General features: G+C 40.2%; 1 protein-coding gene across 2 annotated transcripts in view; it reads left to right on the forward strand.

Annotated features, from left to right (window-relative positions):
- cfdp1 (craniofacial development protein 1) overlaps window positions 1-14,836 on the forward strand; it is a 17,624-nt gene extending 2,788 nt beyond the window's left edge. The window contains exons 3-7 of one of the 2 annotated variants that reach the window (XM_020612730.1): window positions 2,787-3,015; window positions 3,198-3,286; window positions 6,522-6,653; window positions 10,950-11,108; window positions 13,246-14,836. In XM_020612730.1, the coding sequence (XP_020468386.1) occupies window positions 2,787-3,015; window positions 3,198-3,286; window positions 6,522-6,653; window positions 10,950-11,108; window positions 13,246-13,336 (700 nt within the window). In that variant the 3' untranslated portion in view covers window positions 13,337-14,836. Of the gene's footprint in view, window positions 1-2,786; window positions 3,016-3,197; window positions 3,287-6,521; window positions 6,654-6,977; window positions 7,296-10,949; window positions 11,109-13,245 lie in introns of those variants that run through there. The other variant, XM_020612731.1, reaches the window with a different exon arrangement.
- The last annotated feature ends 5,181 nt before the right edge of the window (window positions 14,837-20,017 follow it).

The raw sequence follows: 20,017 nt of genomic DNA on the forward strand, positions 1-20,017 counted from the left end.
TTTGGCAATGAATGTTTGTGGCTTACCCTCCTTGTGAAGGGTGTTGATGATTGTCTTCTGGACAACTGTCAGATCAGCAGTCTTCCCCCTGATTGTGTAGCCTAGTGAGCCAAACTGAGTGACCATTTTGAAGGCTCAGGACACCTTTGCAGGTGTTTTGAGTTGACTAGCTGAGTGGCATGTCACCATATTCTAATTTATTGAGATAGTGATTTGGTGGGTTTTTGTTAAATGTGGGCCAAAATCATCACAATTAAAAGACCCAACGACTTAAACTACTTCAGTCTGTGTGTACTGAATTTATATAATACACGAGTTTCACTATTTGAGTTGAATTACTGAAATAAATGGACCTTTCCATGATATTCTAATTTATTGAGATGCACCTGTATATGTGTGATTTCTGATATGTTGGTATTTTTAATACTCTTTTGATGTCAAATACAGTTGTATGTAGTTTTTTGCACTGAAAAGAAGTAAATGCAAACATCAGCTTGCAAGCACCTTTTGTAGCCCACTAAGAGTTTTAGGACTTTCCATCAACATTTCCCACAAATCACTTTAAGCTCCGATATATTATAGACTACCTTGCACACACAGCATGTTTAAGACTTATCCACAAATCTTCTGTGATGTTCAAGTCAGGGAGCTGCAAGGCCCTTTTCAAAAGCTTCATCTTGTGTCTTGAAGTAGTTCATGGTAGATTTAGAGTTCTGCTTGGGATCCACTGTCCTGTTGTAGAGGCCAGTCTCTTTTCACTTTGACTGTCTTGAATTGCTACATGTGCACATTTGCAACCAGAATTAGCCTCCACTTAGTGGAATCCATTCTTCCCTTTGTCTGTGCAATGCTTCCTTTTGCCACACAGGTCCAAAGCAAAATAACAGTTGGTTTTTCATTGAATGCTACTCTTTTTTTTTTCCTCCACACCTTTGAGGTCAGTAGGTAAGGTTTCCTAACGATGACTTTTTTTAGACCCCGTTTGTGCATCAGAGCTGCACAGTGGTGCACTATATCACCACTCCTGTGCCCTACCTGCAGCTTTTGGTTTTCCTTTAATCCCAGCAGATGTGCAGTTTGATATACAGAACATTTTGCACATTTGTACATTTTACTGAGAAAATGTGCAAATGCAGATATCGGTGTCTGGATTTCAAGAATTAGTAATTGAATTGTTGAATGAATTGTTCCAAAAAATAGCGAGTAATTGGAAAATTTATTTTCTTCCCAGCCCTGATTACTACATGTGTACAATGAATTCGGAGCTCCCTGCATGTTCATACTCAAATTCCCATAACAGCTTTAGAACTCATAACAATTTAGCGATCTACAAATAAGGTCATAGATGGGACAAGGCTGTGAAGTCCAGATGTAGAGTTAAGACGCACTGAATCTCTCCACTTTGAGCCCTGCATAATAACATGATTATGTACAGTTAACTCATGATTAATTGCAAATTAATCACATTTTCTTTTAAACCCAGTTCTAAACACTGGTAGAAAGTAACTAAGTACATTTACTCAAGTACTGTACTTAAGTACAATTTTGAGGTATTTGAGTATTTTCATTTTCTGTTACTTCATACTTTAACTTTACTGCATTTTAGAGGCAAATATTTTAGTTTGTGTGGCATGGTGGTGCAGTGGTTAGCACTGTCACCTCGCAGCAAGAAGGTTCCAGATTTGAGCCCCGGCCGACCCAGGGCCTTTCTGTGTGGAGTCTGCATGTTCTCCCTGTGCCTGCGTGGGTTCTCTCTTCCTCCCACATTCCAAAGACCTGCAGCTTAGGTTGACTGGTGATTCTAAATTGCCCCTAGGAGTGAGTGTGTGTGTGGTTGTTTGTCTCCAAGTGTCAGCCCTGTGGTAGACTGGTGACCTAGTCCAGGGTGGACCCCACCTCTCGCCTAATGTCAGTCAGGATTGGCTCCAGCGACCCATGACCCTCTTCAGGATAAGCGGAATAGATAATGGATGGATATTTTACTTTGTACTCCACTACAGTTATTTTAGAACTGCAGTAACTAGTTACTTTTTATAACCAGATTAATACAGAAATACAGTATAATTACATCTCATGGCTCTATGGTGGAAAGTTCACAAGCTACCCAGCAGTAATTCACATTAAATGCATATAAACTAGTTAAAACTAGCTCCACCTTTACCAGCGTCAACATTAAATATGTTGTAGACAACAATACATCAGTAATTATAAGACGATACAAAATATGATGTACAGGAATGTAAAATGTGCCATTCTACATAACGAGTACTTTTAGTACTTTAAGATGTTTTGATGTTAATACTTTGACTTTGAGATTTGTCATACTCCAGTGGTAAATCAGTTCACACTAACGGTAAATGCAAATAACTGTGGTCTTGTCAAGAGAACATCTGACAGGGCCTTGAAGAAGAACTTGCTGTTCAAAAGACAATTTTCTTTATCTATTTCTGCTGCTGTATTACTTCCTGATTTTCCGAACTACAAGGTGTCAAAAACATTTGTGGTGTTAAAAGGAATTTGTGCTAATGTGTTATTGCATTAAGTTTGACAGCCCTAGTCTCAATAGAATGAATTCAGATTAAGTACTGGACTTGATAATACACTTTGTAATCAATGCCCATTGTGGTTCAGATGCCACTCAAAGCCTAATTATGAACAAATGAGACATTTTTGTAAATTAGCTGTGATCAAATGCTGATTCCACTACTGAAATGGCACCCTGTAAAAGGAGATGATGCCAGTGATGATGACTTTTATTAACTGGAATCCTTAAAAATTTTTTACAGAAAAAGGAAGAAAAGAGTACTGAAAGTAGAGATGGAGGTGAAGGGTGGAGGCAGAGCAGAAGAGGTCCAGCTACGAGAGGAAGAGGAAGGAAAACCCGCTCAAGTAGAGGAGGAAGATGAAGCAAGACTGAAGAAAAAGTCAGATGACCTCTGGGCGAGTTTCCTGTCTGATGTTGGATCCAGATCCAAAGACTCCACACCCACCTCACAGTCAAGTACCACACAGAAGGTAAATATGCTTGAATTGGCCTTAAGATGATATCATGTTTTAAAACATAAACACTTGAGGGAAAGGAAAGTCTCAGACTTGAGAAGCCTTACCAGGTGGATTTAACAATTAAAGCCCAGTTCATGAGAGCATTCAGTTATCAAACTGAAGGACTTTTGTTTTTGTCTTGTTCTGTATTTAAGGTTGCACCTTTGAGGACAGAAACCAAAGCATCAGAACCTGCTAAAGTCACCATCACTAAAGTTTTTGACTTCGCTGGAGAAGAAATTAGGTATGGTTCTGAAACGTTGATTTGGTTAAAAACATCTCAATAAAGCTTATGTTGCAAGACTAAAATATAGCATAATGGATTAGATAAACCTTCCAGTTAATCGGAACATGTCTTTGTGCTGTCTGGAGTCCATGACTTTCTCTTAATATCATCCTTCTTAATTAATTCACTGCACTCCTCATAGCTCACAACATTAATTTAAATTCATATAGTGTGTATAGAAGATGTTGATGCTAATTATCTCAAATGAAATATGGAACCATTTTCACATTGACCATTAGGGGGCGCCACACACACACACAGAGAAATTCAGTCTGGTTGAGTAAACAGTATATACATGCTTAATTTCTAATACTCTAATATTTAAAATCAGAATTGCTTAAAAAAAGTGGACCAGGCTCTCTGTAGCAAGGTGTACGACTGGGCTCAGGTCTGGTAACTGTGAAGGCCACAGCATGTGATTCACATCATTTTCATACTTGCCAAACCATTCACTCTCCCCTGGTGATGGGTGTATTGTCATCCTGGAAGAGACCACTCACTTTGTCACCTGTCTGTACATCAGATCTTCATGTCTTTAACTTCTCTGCATCTCAGTCACTCTGTCATTTTGGCAACGTGTGATGTCTGATCATTTGGTTATTAGCTGGAAACACTACACTATTTCAAATAGTGTCCAGACATCCATCACCTGTAGCTGCTGTTATGTCTTTTTATTATATTCGTTTTGGAACACATACAGTATCTTTCTTTTTTGTGAAACTAGACTTGCTTGTTCAAAATGCTGGTCTCTCATCTACAGAGATGTGTACTCTGTGTAATTATGGGTGCATATAATGAGCATACATAACAGGGAACGTCTTGCAGCCACACCATGATGGATGCAAGTAGTCGTGTGGAAGTGCCCGGTGGAACCAGTGGTTTATAGCCCTCTTATTTAACTGCACAATGAGACACGTTTAGACTGTGTGTGTCCCTATACAGCATGCGTGTAGAGGTTCTACATCCTGATTTAACAGGTACTTGAAGACAAATTTTAAAAGCAGAATCAACTGTGCAGCTGTGTAGATTAAATATGTGTCGATACATCTTTTAAAATGCCTTGTGGATAAAAAGTGTGGTTTATTTGTATTGATTTATTTGTAAGGGAAAGTGCACATTAAACAGCGTTGGAATGTGCTGGAGCTAAATCATTAAAGGTGTCCTGTTATGCAAAATCCACTTCTTGATCATATTAACACCGTCAGATGACTCTCCAGCGCATGTAGACGCAGACCAAAGGTGAGAGAAGTCCCTGCCCTCCCTCTCTTTCTCTTATTCCTCGTTTGTAGAAATGTGCTCTCAAACGCCATTCAGAGTTCGTTCTGTGTATATAGGGGAGATAGACCACCTCCAGATCACTTTGTAACACCCACGATAACACCGCCGGGAAAAACTGCTTCTCCATCTGCCATTACTGCCTTGCTTCAGCAGACTGAGAACAGGACATGGTACAGCTAACCATGGAAAATGTTCTGTTGTTTGCTATACCAGGTACACAGAGGTCACTTCACCTCCTTCATCACCATCATGAGAGCTAAAGATACAGTGGATATTGTTTATTCAAGGTGGACGTGTGGTGACAGCTGGCCCTTTAGCCTCTGCTAACTATTTCACATCAGACGTCTAAGGAGGAGTCTGTAAATAAGATATTTCTCTGTTTGACAGTCAATCTTTATTTATTGTTTTCATAATATATTACACAGCATTACAGACTGTTTAGAAAAATGATCTATTTTATTTATACTGAAGAGGGTCATGGGGAACCAGTCCCAGCTGACATTGGGTGAGAGGCGGGGTCCACCCTGGACTAGGTCGCCAGTCTATCACAGGGCTGACACTTGGAGACAAACAACCACACACACACTCTCCTAGGGGCAATTTAGAGTCTCCAGTCAACCTAAGCTGCCTGTCTCTGGACTGTGGGAAGCCAGAGTACCCAGAGAGAACCCACACAGGCACAGGGAGAACATGCAAACTCCAGACAGAAAGGCCCTGGGTTGGCAGGGGCTCGAACCCAGAAGCTTCTTGCTGCGAGGTGACCGTGCTAATCACTGCCTCACCATGCTGTTTTGAAAGTAAATAATCTGAAGCTCTGATAAACATTTTCAAGCATGAAAATGGCAATAATTGTCTGAGGAGTAAAAACTTACCAGTTGAAAAAAAGCTCATAACCTTGTTAAACATGGACACAGTTCAGTCCACACAGTTGCTACAGAGACACCAATTACTGTGCAGTTTTTCCAGTGCACAGGTTACTATGTCAAAATCAGTAAATCCATACAACATGGTGCACTTTACTACATAGCTGTGTACTAGTCATTACAAGGGGCAGTGGTCTGTGAATCATTTGAATCAACAGTGACAACACTTACTTTAGTGTCTGTTTAGATTACTTCTGTATTTTTATCACATATTACTACTAATATTCCAAATATTCAGTTGTTACAGTGCATATTGTACTTTACATTTGCACATCCTGACAATTGCTAAATGTGGCTTGCTGTTAAATTATAAATTATTTAAAAATCTAACAATGATTTACTGGAATTTTTTGTAGATTCTGTCTCTCACATTTGAGGTGTACCTACGATGAAAATTACAGAACTGTCCGTTCTCTGTAAGTGGGAAAACGTGAAAAATCGGCAGTGTATCAAATACTTATTTGCCCCACTGTATGTCCCAACTTTTGGGGTTGTGTGTGTGTGTGTGTGTGTGTGTGTACACATGAATTTTGTATCTCTAACTCATCTTTTTCAAACTATTAAGCCTTTATGTCAAAACACTGAGAGTGTGATACTGAAGTGCATTCGGTGCATCTACTGTTGTTGCGATACACAGACCTTTCCCTGTGAACATAAAGTCATGCTTGGAACATAACACTGCAACAGTCACACATGAAAAGGAGCCCTGTGAGGACAAAATGGTCATTAGTCAAACCAGTTATCATGTTGTTGGAGAAGATAAAAATGTACCGCAAATCCAGTTAACTAATCATAGTATCTTCTTTCAGAATGTTTTTTGACCTGTTTCCATTTGCTAAGAGGTTTTCTGTGTTTACTGCTAAATGTGTTTTTGACCAGATCATTACCATATATTAGCAGACTGCTCCATAGACATGCTGTAGACGGTATCCTATCTGCTTTTGTTTTTCATACAGAGTTTAGCATACTGTGTGTATGTCTCCCTCTGTCAGGATGAATAAAGAGGTATCAGCAGACTCCAGAGAAGCTAGAAATTATCTGAAGAGCCAGAACACCGAGCAGGAGGAGAATGAAGATGAAGAAAACAGCTCATCGCCCAGCCAGCCACCTGGTCCTGGCCCCAGGTACACACACCTTCACACATAGCCATGTTGCGGTGCAACCCACATGTCTTGGTGTTACCACAACACCCATAGACAAGCTGCAGTCCAGCAAAAGTGGCCCTTGTGTCTGATGACAGTTTACAGGGTGTCACAGCCTGTCTCTAAGACTGTGGCAGAAATGAGTGACACATGCACGAGGAATACAAGAGAAATTAATTTGTTTTTTCAAACAACATAGAGAACTGTGCAGATTAGATATTTAGGGAAGGTTTGTGAAGTCAGTAGTGTAGGGAGTGGATGAGACAATGTGCTGCATGAGTGTTGTGCTATAAAACAAATCAACAGGAAACTCAGGACACCACACACCGTGGTGCCTGGGCAGGGGAGAGCCCAACACTGGCAGCTGCTCTGGACCTGAGCAGGCGTAGGGTACACTGGGCCCAGAAGCTGGATTCCTGCCCCTGCAAACACAGAGCAACAGCAGCAGCAGCCAGGAGGCAGGGGGGGCCTTCACAAGGGCAACTAACTTTGTACATGGGCTGTCATTCAGACATCCATGCACTTGAATTTTTCTTTTTATGTGTTTCATGTGTGTGATTTTCCCTATGTCTAATGCTGTTTTGCTGCCTCAGCAATAAATTATTTGGGATGTGCACATCTTACCGCTTGAAATCTAAGACAGGAAACAGGAAATCAACTATCAATAGGCAGTAAGAACAGGAAGTACACAAACTGTTTCCTGTTTATCTTAGTCCTTAGTTCTCACTTCCTGAAACTTTTTTGAGGGTTAAGAATTGGCTTTAGGGTTCAGGTTAGAATTAGGATTAGGTTAGGGTTGGGGGAAGGGTTAGAGTTAGGCATTTAGTCCTGATGGTTAAGGTAGGGGGCTAGGGAATGCATTATGTCCATATGTCAGCAAGTGTCCTCACAAAACAGAAGTACAAGTGTGTCTGCCTGTCTGTGGTGAAGGGAGCTGGTATTACCAGTAGTGTGGGGACAAAGCACTTTCCCAAAAACATAAATAATCAAATTTTTCAGCGATGATGTGGTTTAAGTTTAGGCTCAGTTAGGAACAGCTAAGTAGTGCTTATGGTTAAGTTTAGGTAAATCTCCAGGAAATTAATGGAAGCCAGTGTGACATCCCCTGAAGTGTTTTGTGCGTGAGTGAAGAAGGAACACCCAGCACAACAGGAAAGAGCGCTCATTAACCTTGTGTACGCACATTGTTAGAGACTGTGAAGTCGGTGTTTGTTGCAGATGGAGATGACAGTATAGTTGTTATGTAACATAACAGTAGCGTGTTTACTACAGAACAGAGGGGTCTCTGATTTACAGAGTAAATAGTGCCAGTAGGTTTTGGTAAAGCTTTGCTGTCAAATGAAAAGAGAAACTAGAGCAGCATACCCTCCTGTCAGTGTTCCAAAATGTGTTTCTTATAGTGAAATGATCACTTGAGCTTTTTAAATGTTGTGATGCAAACATGTATAAGGATAATCACCTTTATTGGCCAAGTATGTTACACACAAGGAATTTGTTTCCAGTACAGAACCAAGGCAACCATCTGCGGCGCCACCTCAACCGATGGCTCTAACCATCAGGGGCAACAGGGGCATTCAGTGTCTTGCCCAAGGACACTTTGACACGTGGACTGCCGGCACTGAGATTCAAACTTCAACCTTCTGGTTGGGAGACGACTGCTCTACCCAACTCACCACTGTCACCTCCCCAAAATGTCTCATTCTCATATTATTTAAGAGGATTTAAAGGAGCAGGATCAGATTTGAGAATGAGAGAAGACAGAACTGTGAACACACTCATGGTGATCAAAACCGTTGTCCCTCAAAGTGTTGAATCCCCTGAGTGTGAACCCAAAACATCACCTTAATCGCGTAGTTTGAAGCCTCCTTTTACTTTCAAAATAAAAGCAGGTTGTTTTTAACCTTAAGAAGGGGGCAGTATTTGATTTCTGTAATGTCTTAAAAGTCAAACTGCCTTGACACTAATTGACTAATATCACATGATCTAGTTGTTATGCCATTGTAGCAAAGTCATTTTAGTAGCCAAATCAAAAGTAGTTATTCATAGTGTCTACGTTAGCCCATTTGAATCTCTCGTGGTGTTTTCTGAACCAGATAGTGTTCAAGGCAGCGGAAACAAAAGCAGAACCTGTGACAGTGTGTATACATTTGTTAAGGCTCAGTAGGTTCCTACAGTGGAAAAGGCCTAACTGTGCAAACACCAAAACCAAAGCCTTGGTGAATGGGTTTCATGTTTACATTTCTTTTTATGCATGATACACATTATAAATAACAGAGTAGGTGTACTTTAGAGCTTTGCACAGAGCCAGGCTATCTGTTCTCGTGCTTGCAGTCTGTATGCTGAGCTATGTGAACTGTGTCCTGATTCCAAAGTTAACACACAGACATAAGATTGATATCGTCAACTTTTTCTCTTATTTTCACAAAGAAAATGAATAATTACATTTTACAGAATGTCAAACTTTAACGTAATGTTTTAGCTCTACATTGAGTCTAAATATATTTTTACATCTCTACTGCTCCAACCGCAGGGAAGAGTCGTGTTACATGAGCATATAAGAATAAACCTATAAGAAGTTCAGACTTCACATTTAAGAGTTTGGCTGTACACTGCTCAAAAAATAACATGTTCATAATATCACTGACTTGGTTTAAAAACGTACAACCTGTTTTCTTTGAGCCTTAATAAAAAATATTCTTTATTTTGTGATGTTACAAATGATTTCACTATAAAATGAAAATGTTAGTCTCACTGAAGGCGACAGCAAAATGTCTCTGCAGTTTGGTGCAAAATGGCTTGAGCAGTTCTGCTGGTTATTGAGGTTATTCAGTAATTCATGTGCCAAGAGGAATGCGGATTTATAGAGTATAGATGAAAAGACTCAGCTGTGGCTGGAACGTAAGCTTGCACTGAAGTTATTGGTCTATTCATGGACAGGAAGGAAGACTCAGTCTGCACAATGACAGAGTTTAGGATGCACACTTGAAGCAGGAGCCCCTCAGGAGTTATCATGGCTGTGTATGGTGAAGTACTTAAGATAGACTGAGAGCAGAATTGGATGAAAAACCTGGGTTTGATTGATTGTGGCATGTACAGGTTATATAAGGGGGATGAAGAAAAATACCAGCAATAACAAGAAGGTTATAGTAGCTGTGCGTATGGGCAATCTGTGCTCAACCATTATAGAAGCCACTCTCAACCAGTGGGCCATGGAGTAGTGCCGCAATGGGTTAGATTATTATTATTATTGTTAGAGTAATTTACAAAGCTAGGTATTTACTAAATGGTCTCAAAAATTCACATAAATTCAAAAATAAAGTAATATGCATGATTTCAATGACTAGTTATATTTGAATAGCACAACCCCACTCCTACATCATCAGGAGGTGACATGTTTTACTGCTGTTAGCTAGCTAGCTAGCCAGCCAATGTTTTCTCAGGTGCAGTCGCACACAATGGATTGGATTTTGAAATGAAAAAAGTGATGTGGGAGACACACCTGCAGCAGTAACGGCTCCCAAGTGTGTGGTGAGGAAATATGACCCCAAATAGATTAAATACGTACACTGAATATGTTATTTTGTTTTTCTCATTTATTTGTTAAGGTGGTGCTTTTTAACAGTCAAAAGCTGGCCTTAACCCCTGCATTATAGCTTATGTGCACAGCTAATCATTAGAGTTCTTTCACTTGTTGGTAATGTCCGGTGGCTGTTGCAGCTACTTCTGAATTTCTCCAGTTGAAACAAAGCATCACCCAGCAGTTGTAACACACCTGCTACGACAAGAGACAGAGGTACACCAACACAAATAAAAGTAGCTCTGAGGGTTGCACTGTGACTTCGGACATTGTCAACAAATGTATTGCGTACTGTGTGCAGCTCATACTGTTTCATAAACCCTCTGAACTTTGCAGTCTGTGTCTGCTGTGAACAGTCCTACAATGAAGGTGGCTTGTTCCTGAAGGAGCTGATGCTGAAACATGTCTCTGTCTTACACAAAGTATAATTCCAGGTTTTCATGCCTGTTCAATGTGATGAATCCATTTGTCACTTGGGGCAGTAAGTGATGTGAGTCGTTGGTGCTATGTACATTAGAATAATCTATTTTGTTTTATTCATGCAGTAATTTTGATTGAGAAGACCAGGCTCTGCACAGAAACATTAGCAATATCCATCATGTGCCACAAAGAACAGAAATGTGCTTCTGCTACAGTAGTTTGTCACCTTAAGTGTGTGTCTCTAGGATGTCACCCAAAAGTTCCCTCTCATGTGTTCGCAGCGCCAAGCGACCAGCAGGGATGTCGAGCATCCTGAGTCGTATTGGGGGGAAAAAACAGAAGATGAGCACACTGGAAAAGTCTAAGATGGACTGGGATGCCTTTAAATCGGAGGAGGGGATCTCAGAGGAGTTGGCCATTCACAACAGAGGCAAAGAGGGGTAAGAGTAGATGTGGTGCTGCAGTTCAGGGAGAGTTTGACAACAAAAATGACTGTTGTCTTACAGAACTATAGGTTGTGGTCAGTTTACACTCTGACGTGGCCCCTCCAGGTGACTCAGATCTGGTCTTTTCATACAAGCGTGAACAAACCAAATCATATTTTTTCACATCAGATTTCAGCCGCTTCCATATGTGCTTCTAGATCTGATTGATATCTGATCTCTGCACCTATTGTCAGAACGGTCAGATCGGAATTAGTGTTTTTTTTAAGCATCTCACTCCTCTGCGCCTGTCACCTGTTATCAGCATTCAGTTCTGGGTCCTCACAGACTGGTAAATAAATAAACACGGAGGAGAGCATCAACAGTGGCGGAGGTCTGTGGAGAGACCGGGATGGAGAAGCTTGTGATCAGGCCAAAGTGGAAGGAAGATTTCGTAACCCAGCACTTTTTGAGGGAACTGTGTGATTTGACTGTCACACAAATGATGATGATATTCTTGTGTGCACGTAGCTCAAATTTCAGTTCCATCTGTTGGTGGTTCCAGTTGAAGACTTCAGCCGTGTTCACAAATCAAACCATCAACACATAAAGACCGGATCTGCCTTAAAACTCAAACTGACCAACTGGGCCTGTAATATGAACACAGCCATATCATTAGGTTGAAACTCGACAAAATCAGTAGCACTTTTAGCGGCTTGCTTTATTTTAGCTGCAAACACTAACACAGCAACCAGACTTCAGCATTTAGCTGTGCTACACTTAGAATGTCAATTCTGTCTGCCGTTATCAATAGTAGTAGTTATTGTGTGTCATTTTTGTTGAGATAGATCTTATTAATATACTGAGGTGTGATATTTATACTAGATTCTATTCAATATCAGCCAATTTTACCTTATCACAGTATTTGGAATCGCTGTGTATTTTGGCTGATGAGTTCCAAGAGACTGCAGTACAAGACGTTTTAAAAAGGTGTCGGTCTGACAGGAGGAGGCAGGAGAGAAGGAAGAAGCTTTGTAGCTTCATAGAGAGAAACACGAGTATTTCCCATCGGAAATACTTTCCACTACTTTTGTACTTCTTAAAATTCATAAAGCAATAAGTAACTTTAAAAAAAGGCCCATTCTCACTGTCTCCCTGCTGTACAATTTGGATTTACTTCTTTTCACTTCAGAAATCAGTAAAATATGTCATTTGCCCAGATGTGTCCAGACTCGAGGGAAACACACAAGCCAGGTTCACACTCTGATCTGGAAGACTGGCCACTCCAGGGACATAACATGACTCTCTGCTACATGCACTCTCCATCACTGTCATTCTGTGCCACAGACACACAAGCACATAAACACCCTGACCCTCCCGTCATAGTTAATGTGCACTAACGTCTAGCCAAACATAAGGATGGGAGCTCATTTAGAAACACTCAGCCACAACATGTACTTCCACACTACACACAGCCGGAAAAGCTGTGTGACTACTTCCTGTGCTGAAGTGGAAGGAGTGTGTGTGTGTGTACTGTCTCTGGTTGTGTGGACATATTTGTTTTCATGCCATTGTTGTGAGGACATTTTTACAGGTCTTTGACTTTCTCACACACCTTCAGACTGCGGTTTGAGGATTAAGACTGGGTTCAATTTAAAGTCTGGTTTAGGTTAGGCTCAGTCATTTATTGTGATGATTAAAAAATGAACTTTGCAGATTTTCCACAAGGTTTTATTAACTGTAGAACACCTGTCACCCAGCTGATTCTTGTACAAGAATCAGCTGGGTGACACAAGATGATGTGTTGCATCATCTGGCAAACAAACCTTCTTGCAGGAGATCAATAAGGTGCACAGGAAGCATGGAGGGAGGTAAGATACATGTGATTTAGCTATACTAACAATTTTACAATTATTAAAATGTTATAGAAAATCTGTGAAGTCCATCTTTAAGGTTAGAGTAAGAGACTAGGGAATGCATTATGTCAGTGAGTGTCCTCACAACTACAGAACAGCAAAGGTGTGATGAGCATGCTGCTTCTCTACACTTAGTCATATTTTCATGTGTACTTGTGTTGATAAAAAGGTGTAATGTTTTCCCTGTGTGTGTGTGTGTGTGTGTGTGTGTGTGTGTGTGTGTGTGTGTGTGTGTTTAGGTTTGTGGAGCGGAAGAACTTCTTGGAGCGAGTCGACCACCGCCAGTTTGAGCTAGAAAAAGCAGTGCGACTAAGCAACATGAAACAATGACACAGACACAGACTGACATTGCACGCACACACACACACACACACACACACACAGTAGAGCAGATGTTTAGACCTCCTGTGTTTCCCTTCTCTCTATAATGACAGAGTTGCTGCTCTCCCAGAAAGGGGAGCTCAGTTTGGTGCTGTGGCTCGAGCTTATTTCAGGACGTGCGTATTAATAGGCTGAGTCAGTGTAATGGTAGTGTGTTGAGTGTTCCTGCACCACCATCCTGGTGAGAACCAATCTGAGCTTCAAACATTCACACTGAGGACATTTTTGTCCAGTGAGATCACTCTTTCTTGTTTCCTCAAGGGGCTGATTTAGGAACAGCACTTTTTGGTTTAAGAATAATTACATTTTATTACAGTTTTTGTCTTAATTTGTAGTTCTGGCCAATATTTCTGTCTGCATTTATAACATTATACTCACCAAGTTAATAGGTGAGGTGTGGGAGCTGGTGTCATTAAAAACATTTTTGACAGGTCAAGAAATGCAAGCAGTCAGATTTTTGTTGAAGTAAACCAAAATGATACTTTAGAGCTTAAAGGATAAAGCTGGTTGTTTTCTCTTTTAACAGTATTGTGATACGTTTTCTCATTACAACACAAAACACCCTTATACTGTATTTGTTAAGAATGTCCAGAGATCTCGTGCATGGGCCCTTGACCCTTGGTAACTTCAGGTGCTATAAAAAGTTAAGGCTGTTTTGAGCCTTTGGGGCGGCATAAAAATAAAAAAAAATTCAGGGTCTGATGTTTTATACAGAGGAAACATGTCAACCAGTGTAGCGATGTGTTTCACTGGAGTATTTTAGTGGTTTTTGAACAACAATAGAGGTCTAAAATACAGAGGAACAAGCTGATCCAGGAGTGACAGATTGATGGACATTAATCATGAGTAGAGGCAAATCATTATTGCTTGTAGTCTTTGTATGAGGACTGCTTAAAATACTGTAAATATAGAAAATGACCAGCCTTCTCCTTTAAATTAGGATCTAGTTAAGGTTATGGTAAAGGTTAAGTAGGGGAGGGGGCAGAGCAACTGGCTCTGGAAGTTTTTTTTTTTTTTTCACCACTACATTTTAGGCCTCATGTCAGCCTGCCATTAAAATGTGAATTGTATGAGGGCAATGCGGACATAAATGCAAAAGCCTGTGACTGGATGATATTGGATCATGTTATACAAGGTATAAAAAGGGTCTTTTGGGTAACTTTAGTGTTCTTTAACAGAGAAACATGACCCCAAAATAACTGAACCACAGCAGCCTTAAAGCTGCTGCTTGTAAATAATTCAGCTCTTTACTTTGAGAATTATGTCTTTTTTATTATTTAGCTTGAGCAACTGCCGCAATGAAGAAGACCCTAGTCTGAGCTGTCAAACCAGTTCTGTTGTTTTCTGAACATTCTACCACAAACTAGAGTAGAGGGCCACATCTCAACAGCTGAATTGATCCAGAATTGATCAAACAGTTTAAAAGTGAATTAGTTCAAATAGCTAAATTTACCCAGTGACTTCTACAAAGCTCAACCTGTGACTTCACCCCACAGTTAGCTGCATGGCACCATGTTGTTCAATCAAAGAAAATGTTATGTCTGTTTGTTGTGGACTGATAGTTGCCTAACATTATAGATAGCTTACAGATAGATTGGCTAGATATGGCCTTTTAATTTACTCGGGAAATTGGTGACAATTCTATTAGTGAAGTCAGTCATCACAAAAGGCTGACATGATCAACCTCAACGAACAGATTAGAAGCATAATGATGATAAAGAGTTGTCTCTACTATATGTCCTTGTGCATCAGATGTCTGGTTAGCGCTGGTAGGGTTTTTCATTGTCTCCGTGTTGAACCAAAATAGTTTATTTAGGTCATCAATGGTGTTTTGGGTTGGAAAACCAACAGTTGATGGAATGGGTCTAAATTTGAAATTCTTCATACTTGGTAAACCATCACTGAAACATGATGCATTGCTGGAATTATGATAACATGCTTTCATGCTTTCAGATGACAAGCTTTCTGTGAACCCTGTTCAGGGCACTGCAGTACTGATCAGTACCATCATGTTATCCATCATGTGGGAGGAGGACCACCATGACTGGAATAGGGAGGCAAGGGGAGGAAAGAGAGTTTTGATTTCGTTAGTTTAACTGTGTGGACTCAATACAGTTCTCTCTTTGTTCTTGTAAATATGAAACATCCCGTAAACACAAACAGATCACCTTAGCCCTGCTGGTTGATTTGTTTTGTATGTTGAGATTTCAGAATGTTAATCCTCTAAAGTACCGTAGGTTGTGAAGAGCCTCCTCGTTAGTCGTCTTTCTTCTGTCATCTGCTTTAATATGTCGTTACTGTGTCACAGGAAGAACCGTGTTCTTTATATAACACCATTATTTTCATCTGGTATGACTGTCACACAGAGGCACTACAAGGCCATACCTAGAGGTTTAGCATAACGTCTGCCAAGGTTGTTTTCCAAAAAACAGTTAAATAGAAATGTTCAGTTCACTTTAATACTAGTTGACAAAATTATGTTAAGGTCCACTTAGTAGCTTTTTCCAGTTTTCTACAGCTGTTGTTCCACAGTGTTTATCAAAAACTTAAGCTGGTTCAGTTGTCACAGCGATGGCACTGCTTTCACCACATGAACAACCCCGTGACGACTGAGCCAAAGGTTGCCAAGAGGTGATGTTGAAAGTCCCAGAAAAATGTAGTGGACTGTGGCTGAGATGATTTTGCGCTACTGTTCATAACAGCAGGGCAGAATGTTTGTGCTCAAAATTGGATTCTGCTTTTGATTTGTCAGATCAGTGAGCTCAAACATCTAAGCTCTGGCTAATAAAAAGACAAGTCCAAATCTTAATGGTCCTATGAGATTCTGTAAACAAACCTGTTAAATGCATTTTCTTCCTCCTAAACCTAAATTTGCAAAGCCAATTTTCTAAATAAATTTTGATTACATCCGTGGTTATGGGCCAGAAGTGATTGTTCCTGCCTTATGGTGGCGCAGTGCTACATTCCTTTTTGTGTTACATGCACCAACTGTCAGCAGGACTGTGTATAGCTTCACCCATGTGCTCATAGTAAATCCTAAGTAATTTACCAATGTTGCTTCCGAAGCAATGCATGATTAATAGAGTAGCTCTGTTATAGTTCAGAAACAGGAGTGCTCCTGACTGTTGCTGAAAAACTGCTCGTGATTCACTACTAGCCTTCCTTCCACACGCAGGATTTTTATGGCATGGGGGTGACAGGAGATTATTCAAACAGCCTGTGTGTGTTTAGGTATGTTAAGATGGAGCAGTCTGAAACAATATATACATCATCATGGGCTGCCAAAACTTCAACCAGAATGTATCAGCATTGTAGTGATTTCCCAGTGCAGTTGGATATTATATCTATTGATGGCAGAATCAATAATTCAGATAGAGTATATAATGTCTGAGGTGTTCCAGATTAGAATTTACTAGAAGGATATCAGCCATGTTCGTCCACAACATTATGACCAACTGCCCAATATATTCTACTATGTCCCCCTGGTGTCACTAAAACCGCTCTGACCCATCAAGGCCTGGACTCCACAAGACCTCCGAAGGTGTCCTCTGGTATCTGACATCAAGATGTTACCAGCAGATCCAGCACATCCCACAGATGCTCCATCCAACTGAAATGTTGAGAACGTGGAGGCCAAGGCCACACTGTGAACTCTTTGTAAGCTTCCTCAAACCATTCTTGAAAAGATTTGTGCAGAGTGCATCAGGCTGAAAGTGGCCACTGCCATCGGGAAATTCTGTTGGCATAAAGTCCGTTACCTGGATTTTAGTGTTGTGTTTAACCCCGACAGGAACCTACCAAGACCTTAGGTGATGATATCAAATCGCTCCTTCTGTGTTGCAATTCCAGTCCTGTTTTTTTTTCTGGTCTTATCCAGGTACTCAACCAGCCTTCACCTTCCCAGATTTTCTATCCAGCTCTGCTCTGCCGCTAATCTGCCACACCCACCACACCTGTCTATGCATCAACTTAGCTCCCCAGACATACATACTGGTCTGTTCCTTTGTGTCACTGCTCGATTGTCATTGTGTTCCTTATTTCCTAGTTTTCATTGTTTTTCTTGTGTTAGAGCGTTAAGCCTCTGTCTCTCACTGTGTATCAGGTCGACCCATGGCATAGCAAACTAGGTGGTCGCCTAGGGCCCTGTGGCCTCCTCACAGGAGACCCTGACGTGTTATTAATTTCTAATTTTCATTTGGTGATCTTCTTTACATGTTGCATCCAGTCATTGCTACTATTATCTGTGTGGAGAGACTTCCTATTGGTTGTTCCTGACTGAGGGGAGGGTACATCACATAAATGATTGACATTCCGGTTAGGTGGAAAAATGGAAACAAATAGGTTAACATTACCACATCCAAATATTAGGTGCTATCACCATGTCTTCAGGGTCCAAACTATCCCATCGATCAGGAGACGAGAAAAGGACAGATGAGTAGAAACACTCTTAGATGTGTGTTTTTAACATGATGTAGTCTTTTAATTAACAAAGTCAAATAGATTATGTATACTCTTTTATTCAGTAGAGCTGGCTCCTTTAGCTAGCCATGTAGCTATTGCCTATCCTTTTAAAACGACACTCAGAGCTGAACTGTCCCCTGAGTAGACGTCAGCTCTCAGTCACTTGTCAGATCTAGCTTGATATGAGCAGGTATTGGGAACTTCAGCTCCTGAAATTCACATTGCACCTTCATGGCGCACTCCCTTCACCATCACACCATTACCCACTCTCACACTTGTGGATTTCAGTAGTCATGCTGACCAAACAAATGTAGAATGGAAAGCCTTTTCTTTGACTTAACGAAACCCCAACATCCATCACAAAGCAGCATTAACTGTCTCCTCAGTGAGAGAGGGGCAGTGTGCAATCGACACACGGTACAGTACTTAAGCAGTAACTTAATTATTTCTTGAAATCTTCTGTATCTACATTAGAAATGCAGGAAGCTGTTGCACATATATTCCAAATTTCCAGAGTTTTTAGTTTTGTTCTTAAATACAATGTTTTCATTACTTCAGGCATGAACTAAGGCAACGGATATTAGGCCTGATAATGAAAACACTATTTGTTGTACATTACTGTAGATACTGTAGTTGATGTAGCTTGATGCAGGCATATCTGTTTCAGCCCAAAACATGTATGGCGATAATTCAAGAAAAGTAAGCTGTTCAGACATTTTAGCATGAAAGTCAAAAAGCAGTGCCCTTTGTTAAAGAGCCCATGGTTCCAAGAGCCTCTTCTTAGAAGCAAGAGGACAGTTCGTGTACGCGCACACCTCCTGCTGCCAGTGTTGTGTTTAAATCCGTTTCCCCATTGAGATGTTTTCAATAACCTGAATCCTAACAATATCCTAATCACAACCACTGAGGGGGGCGCTACATGAAACTGACTTTAGAACAAGGAACATCTCAACAGTGGAACACTTTGTGACACAAGATCGGTCAGGAAGCCAGAACAGTGCAGTCAGGTAAAACAGCAAGTCCCTGTACAGGAACATTTCTGGACTTGCAGTAACCTCAGGCCCCATTTCTCCACATCCTCTGGTCACAGTGCAGCAGCAGGAGGTCAAATATATCCACAAAACCGGGCACAGTCAAAAAAAATCTTGTTTTTGCAGTGGCACCAGCGGATGTCAGGCAAGTTCACATGAACGTGGAACTGCCTGGAGATTATGACCATTTAAGGAAATCCTTAAACTCTCACGTAATACTTTTATTTTGAACAAAACATCTTGTGAGTGAGAGTTTGTGAGATGTGTGTAAACCAAGTTGCTTCTGTATAGAAGTACTAGAACACACGTACACCTCGTAGGTCACATCTAAGATGATAATTCACTGTAACATTGTAGATAAGTCAACAACAAGGAAAAGCAGCCATGGGCTTTTTAAGCAATTGTTGTAATCTAGTTTTGTCAACTGTGAAAAGAATTTACATAAAGATTAATGTAATATGTATATTTATTGTAGCATGTTTATTTATTTGGCTTGCACCATTTTTTCACATTCAAAATTCCTGTACACTGGAAATACAAGTGGTGGAAGAAGTATCAGATTCTTTAAGTAAAATCAGCAATACCACAGTGTTAAAATATTCTGTCAAGTCCTGCATTCAAAATGTTGCTTAGGAAAAAGTACAAAAGTATTAGCAAAAGAATATACTTAAAATGCCAAAAGTGAAAGTACTCATTATGGAGAATGGCACATTTCAAATAAATGTATATAATATTGTTCAATTATTATTACTGTGTACATTGCATTGCCTCTGGTTACGGTGGAGCTAATTTTCACTACCCTATATGCATATAATTTAAATAACTGCTGGGTAGCTTGTGAATTTCTCACCAGGGATCAATAAAATTCTATGATTATATTGTATTTTGTTTCATTAATCTGATTCTGAAATGTAACAAGTTATCAGATGAATGTAGTGCCGTATTTTTATTTTATTTATCCTTTATTTATATAGGTGAAGCCTCACTGAGATAAACATCTTCTCAACTGTGACCTGGCCCAGAGGGCAGCAAAGGTTACAACAGCAGACTGTTAAAACAGTAGATACAAAAAATACAAATAAACTAATACTGCTGACACATACTACAACTACAATAAACACAACATCTAGTTGTTGTA

This window comes from Monopterus albus, unplaced genomic scaffold, assembly GCF_001952655.1.
Source record: "Monopterus albus unplaced genomic scaffold, M_albus_1.0 scaffold127.1, whole genome shotgun sequence".
Taxonomy (NCBI): domain Eukaryota; kingdom Metazoa; phylum Chordata; class Actinopteri; order Synbranchiformes; family Synbranchidae; genus Monopterus; species Monopterus albus.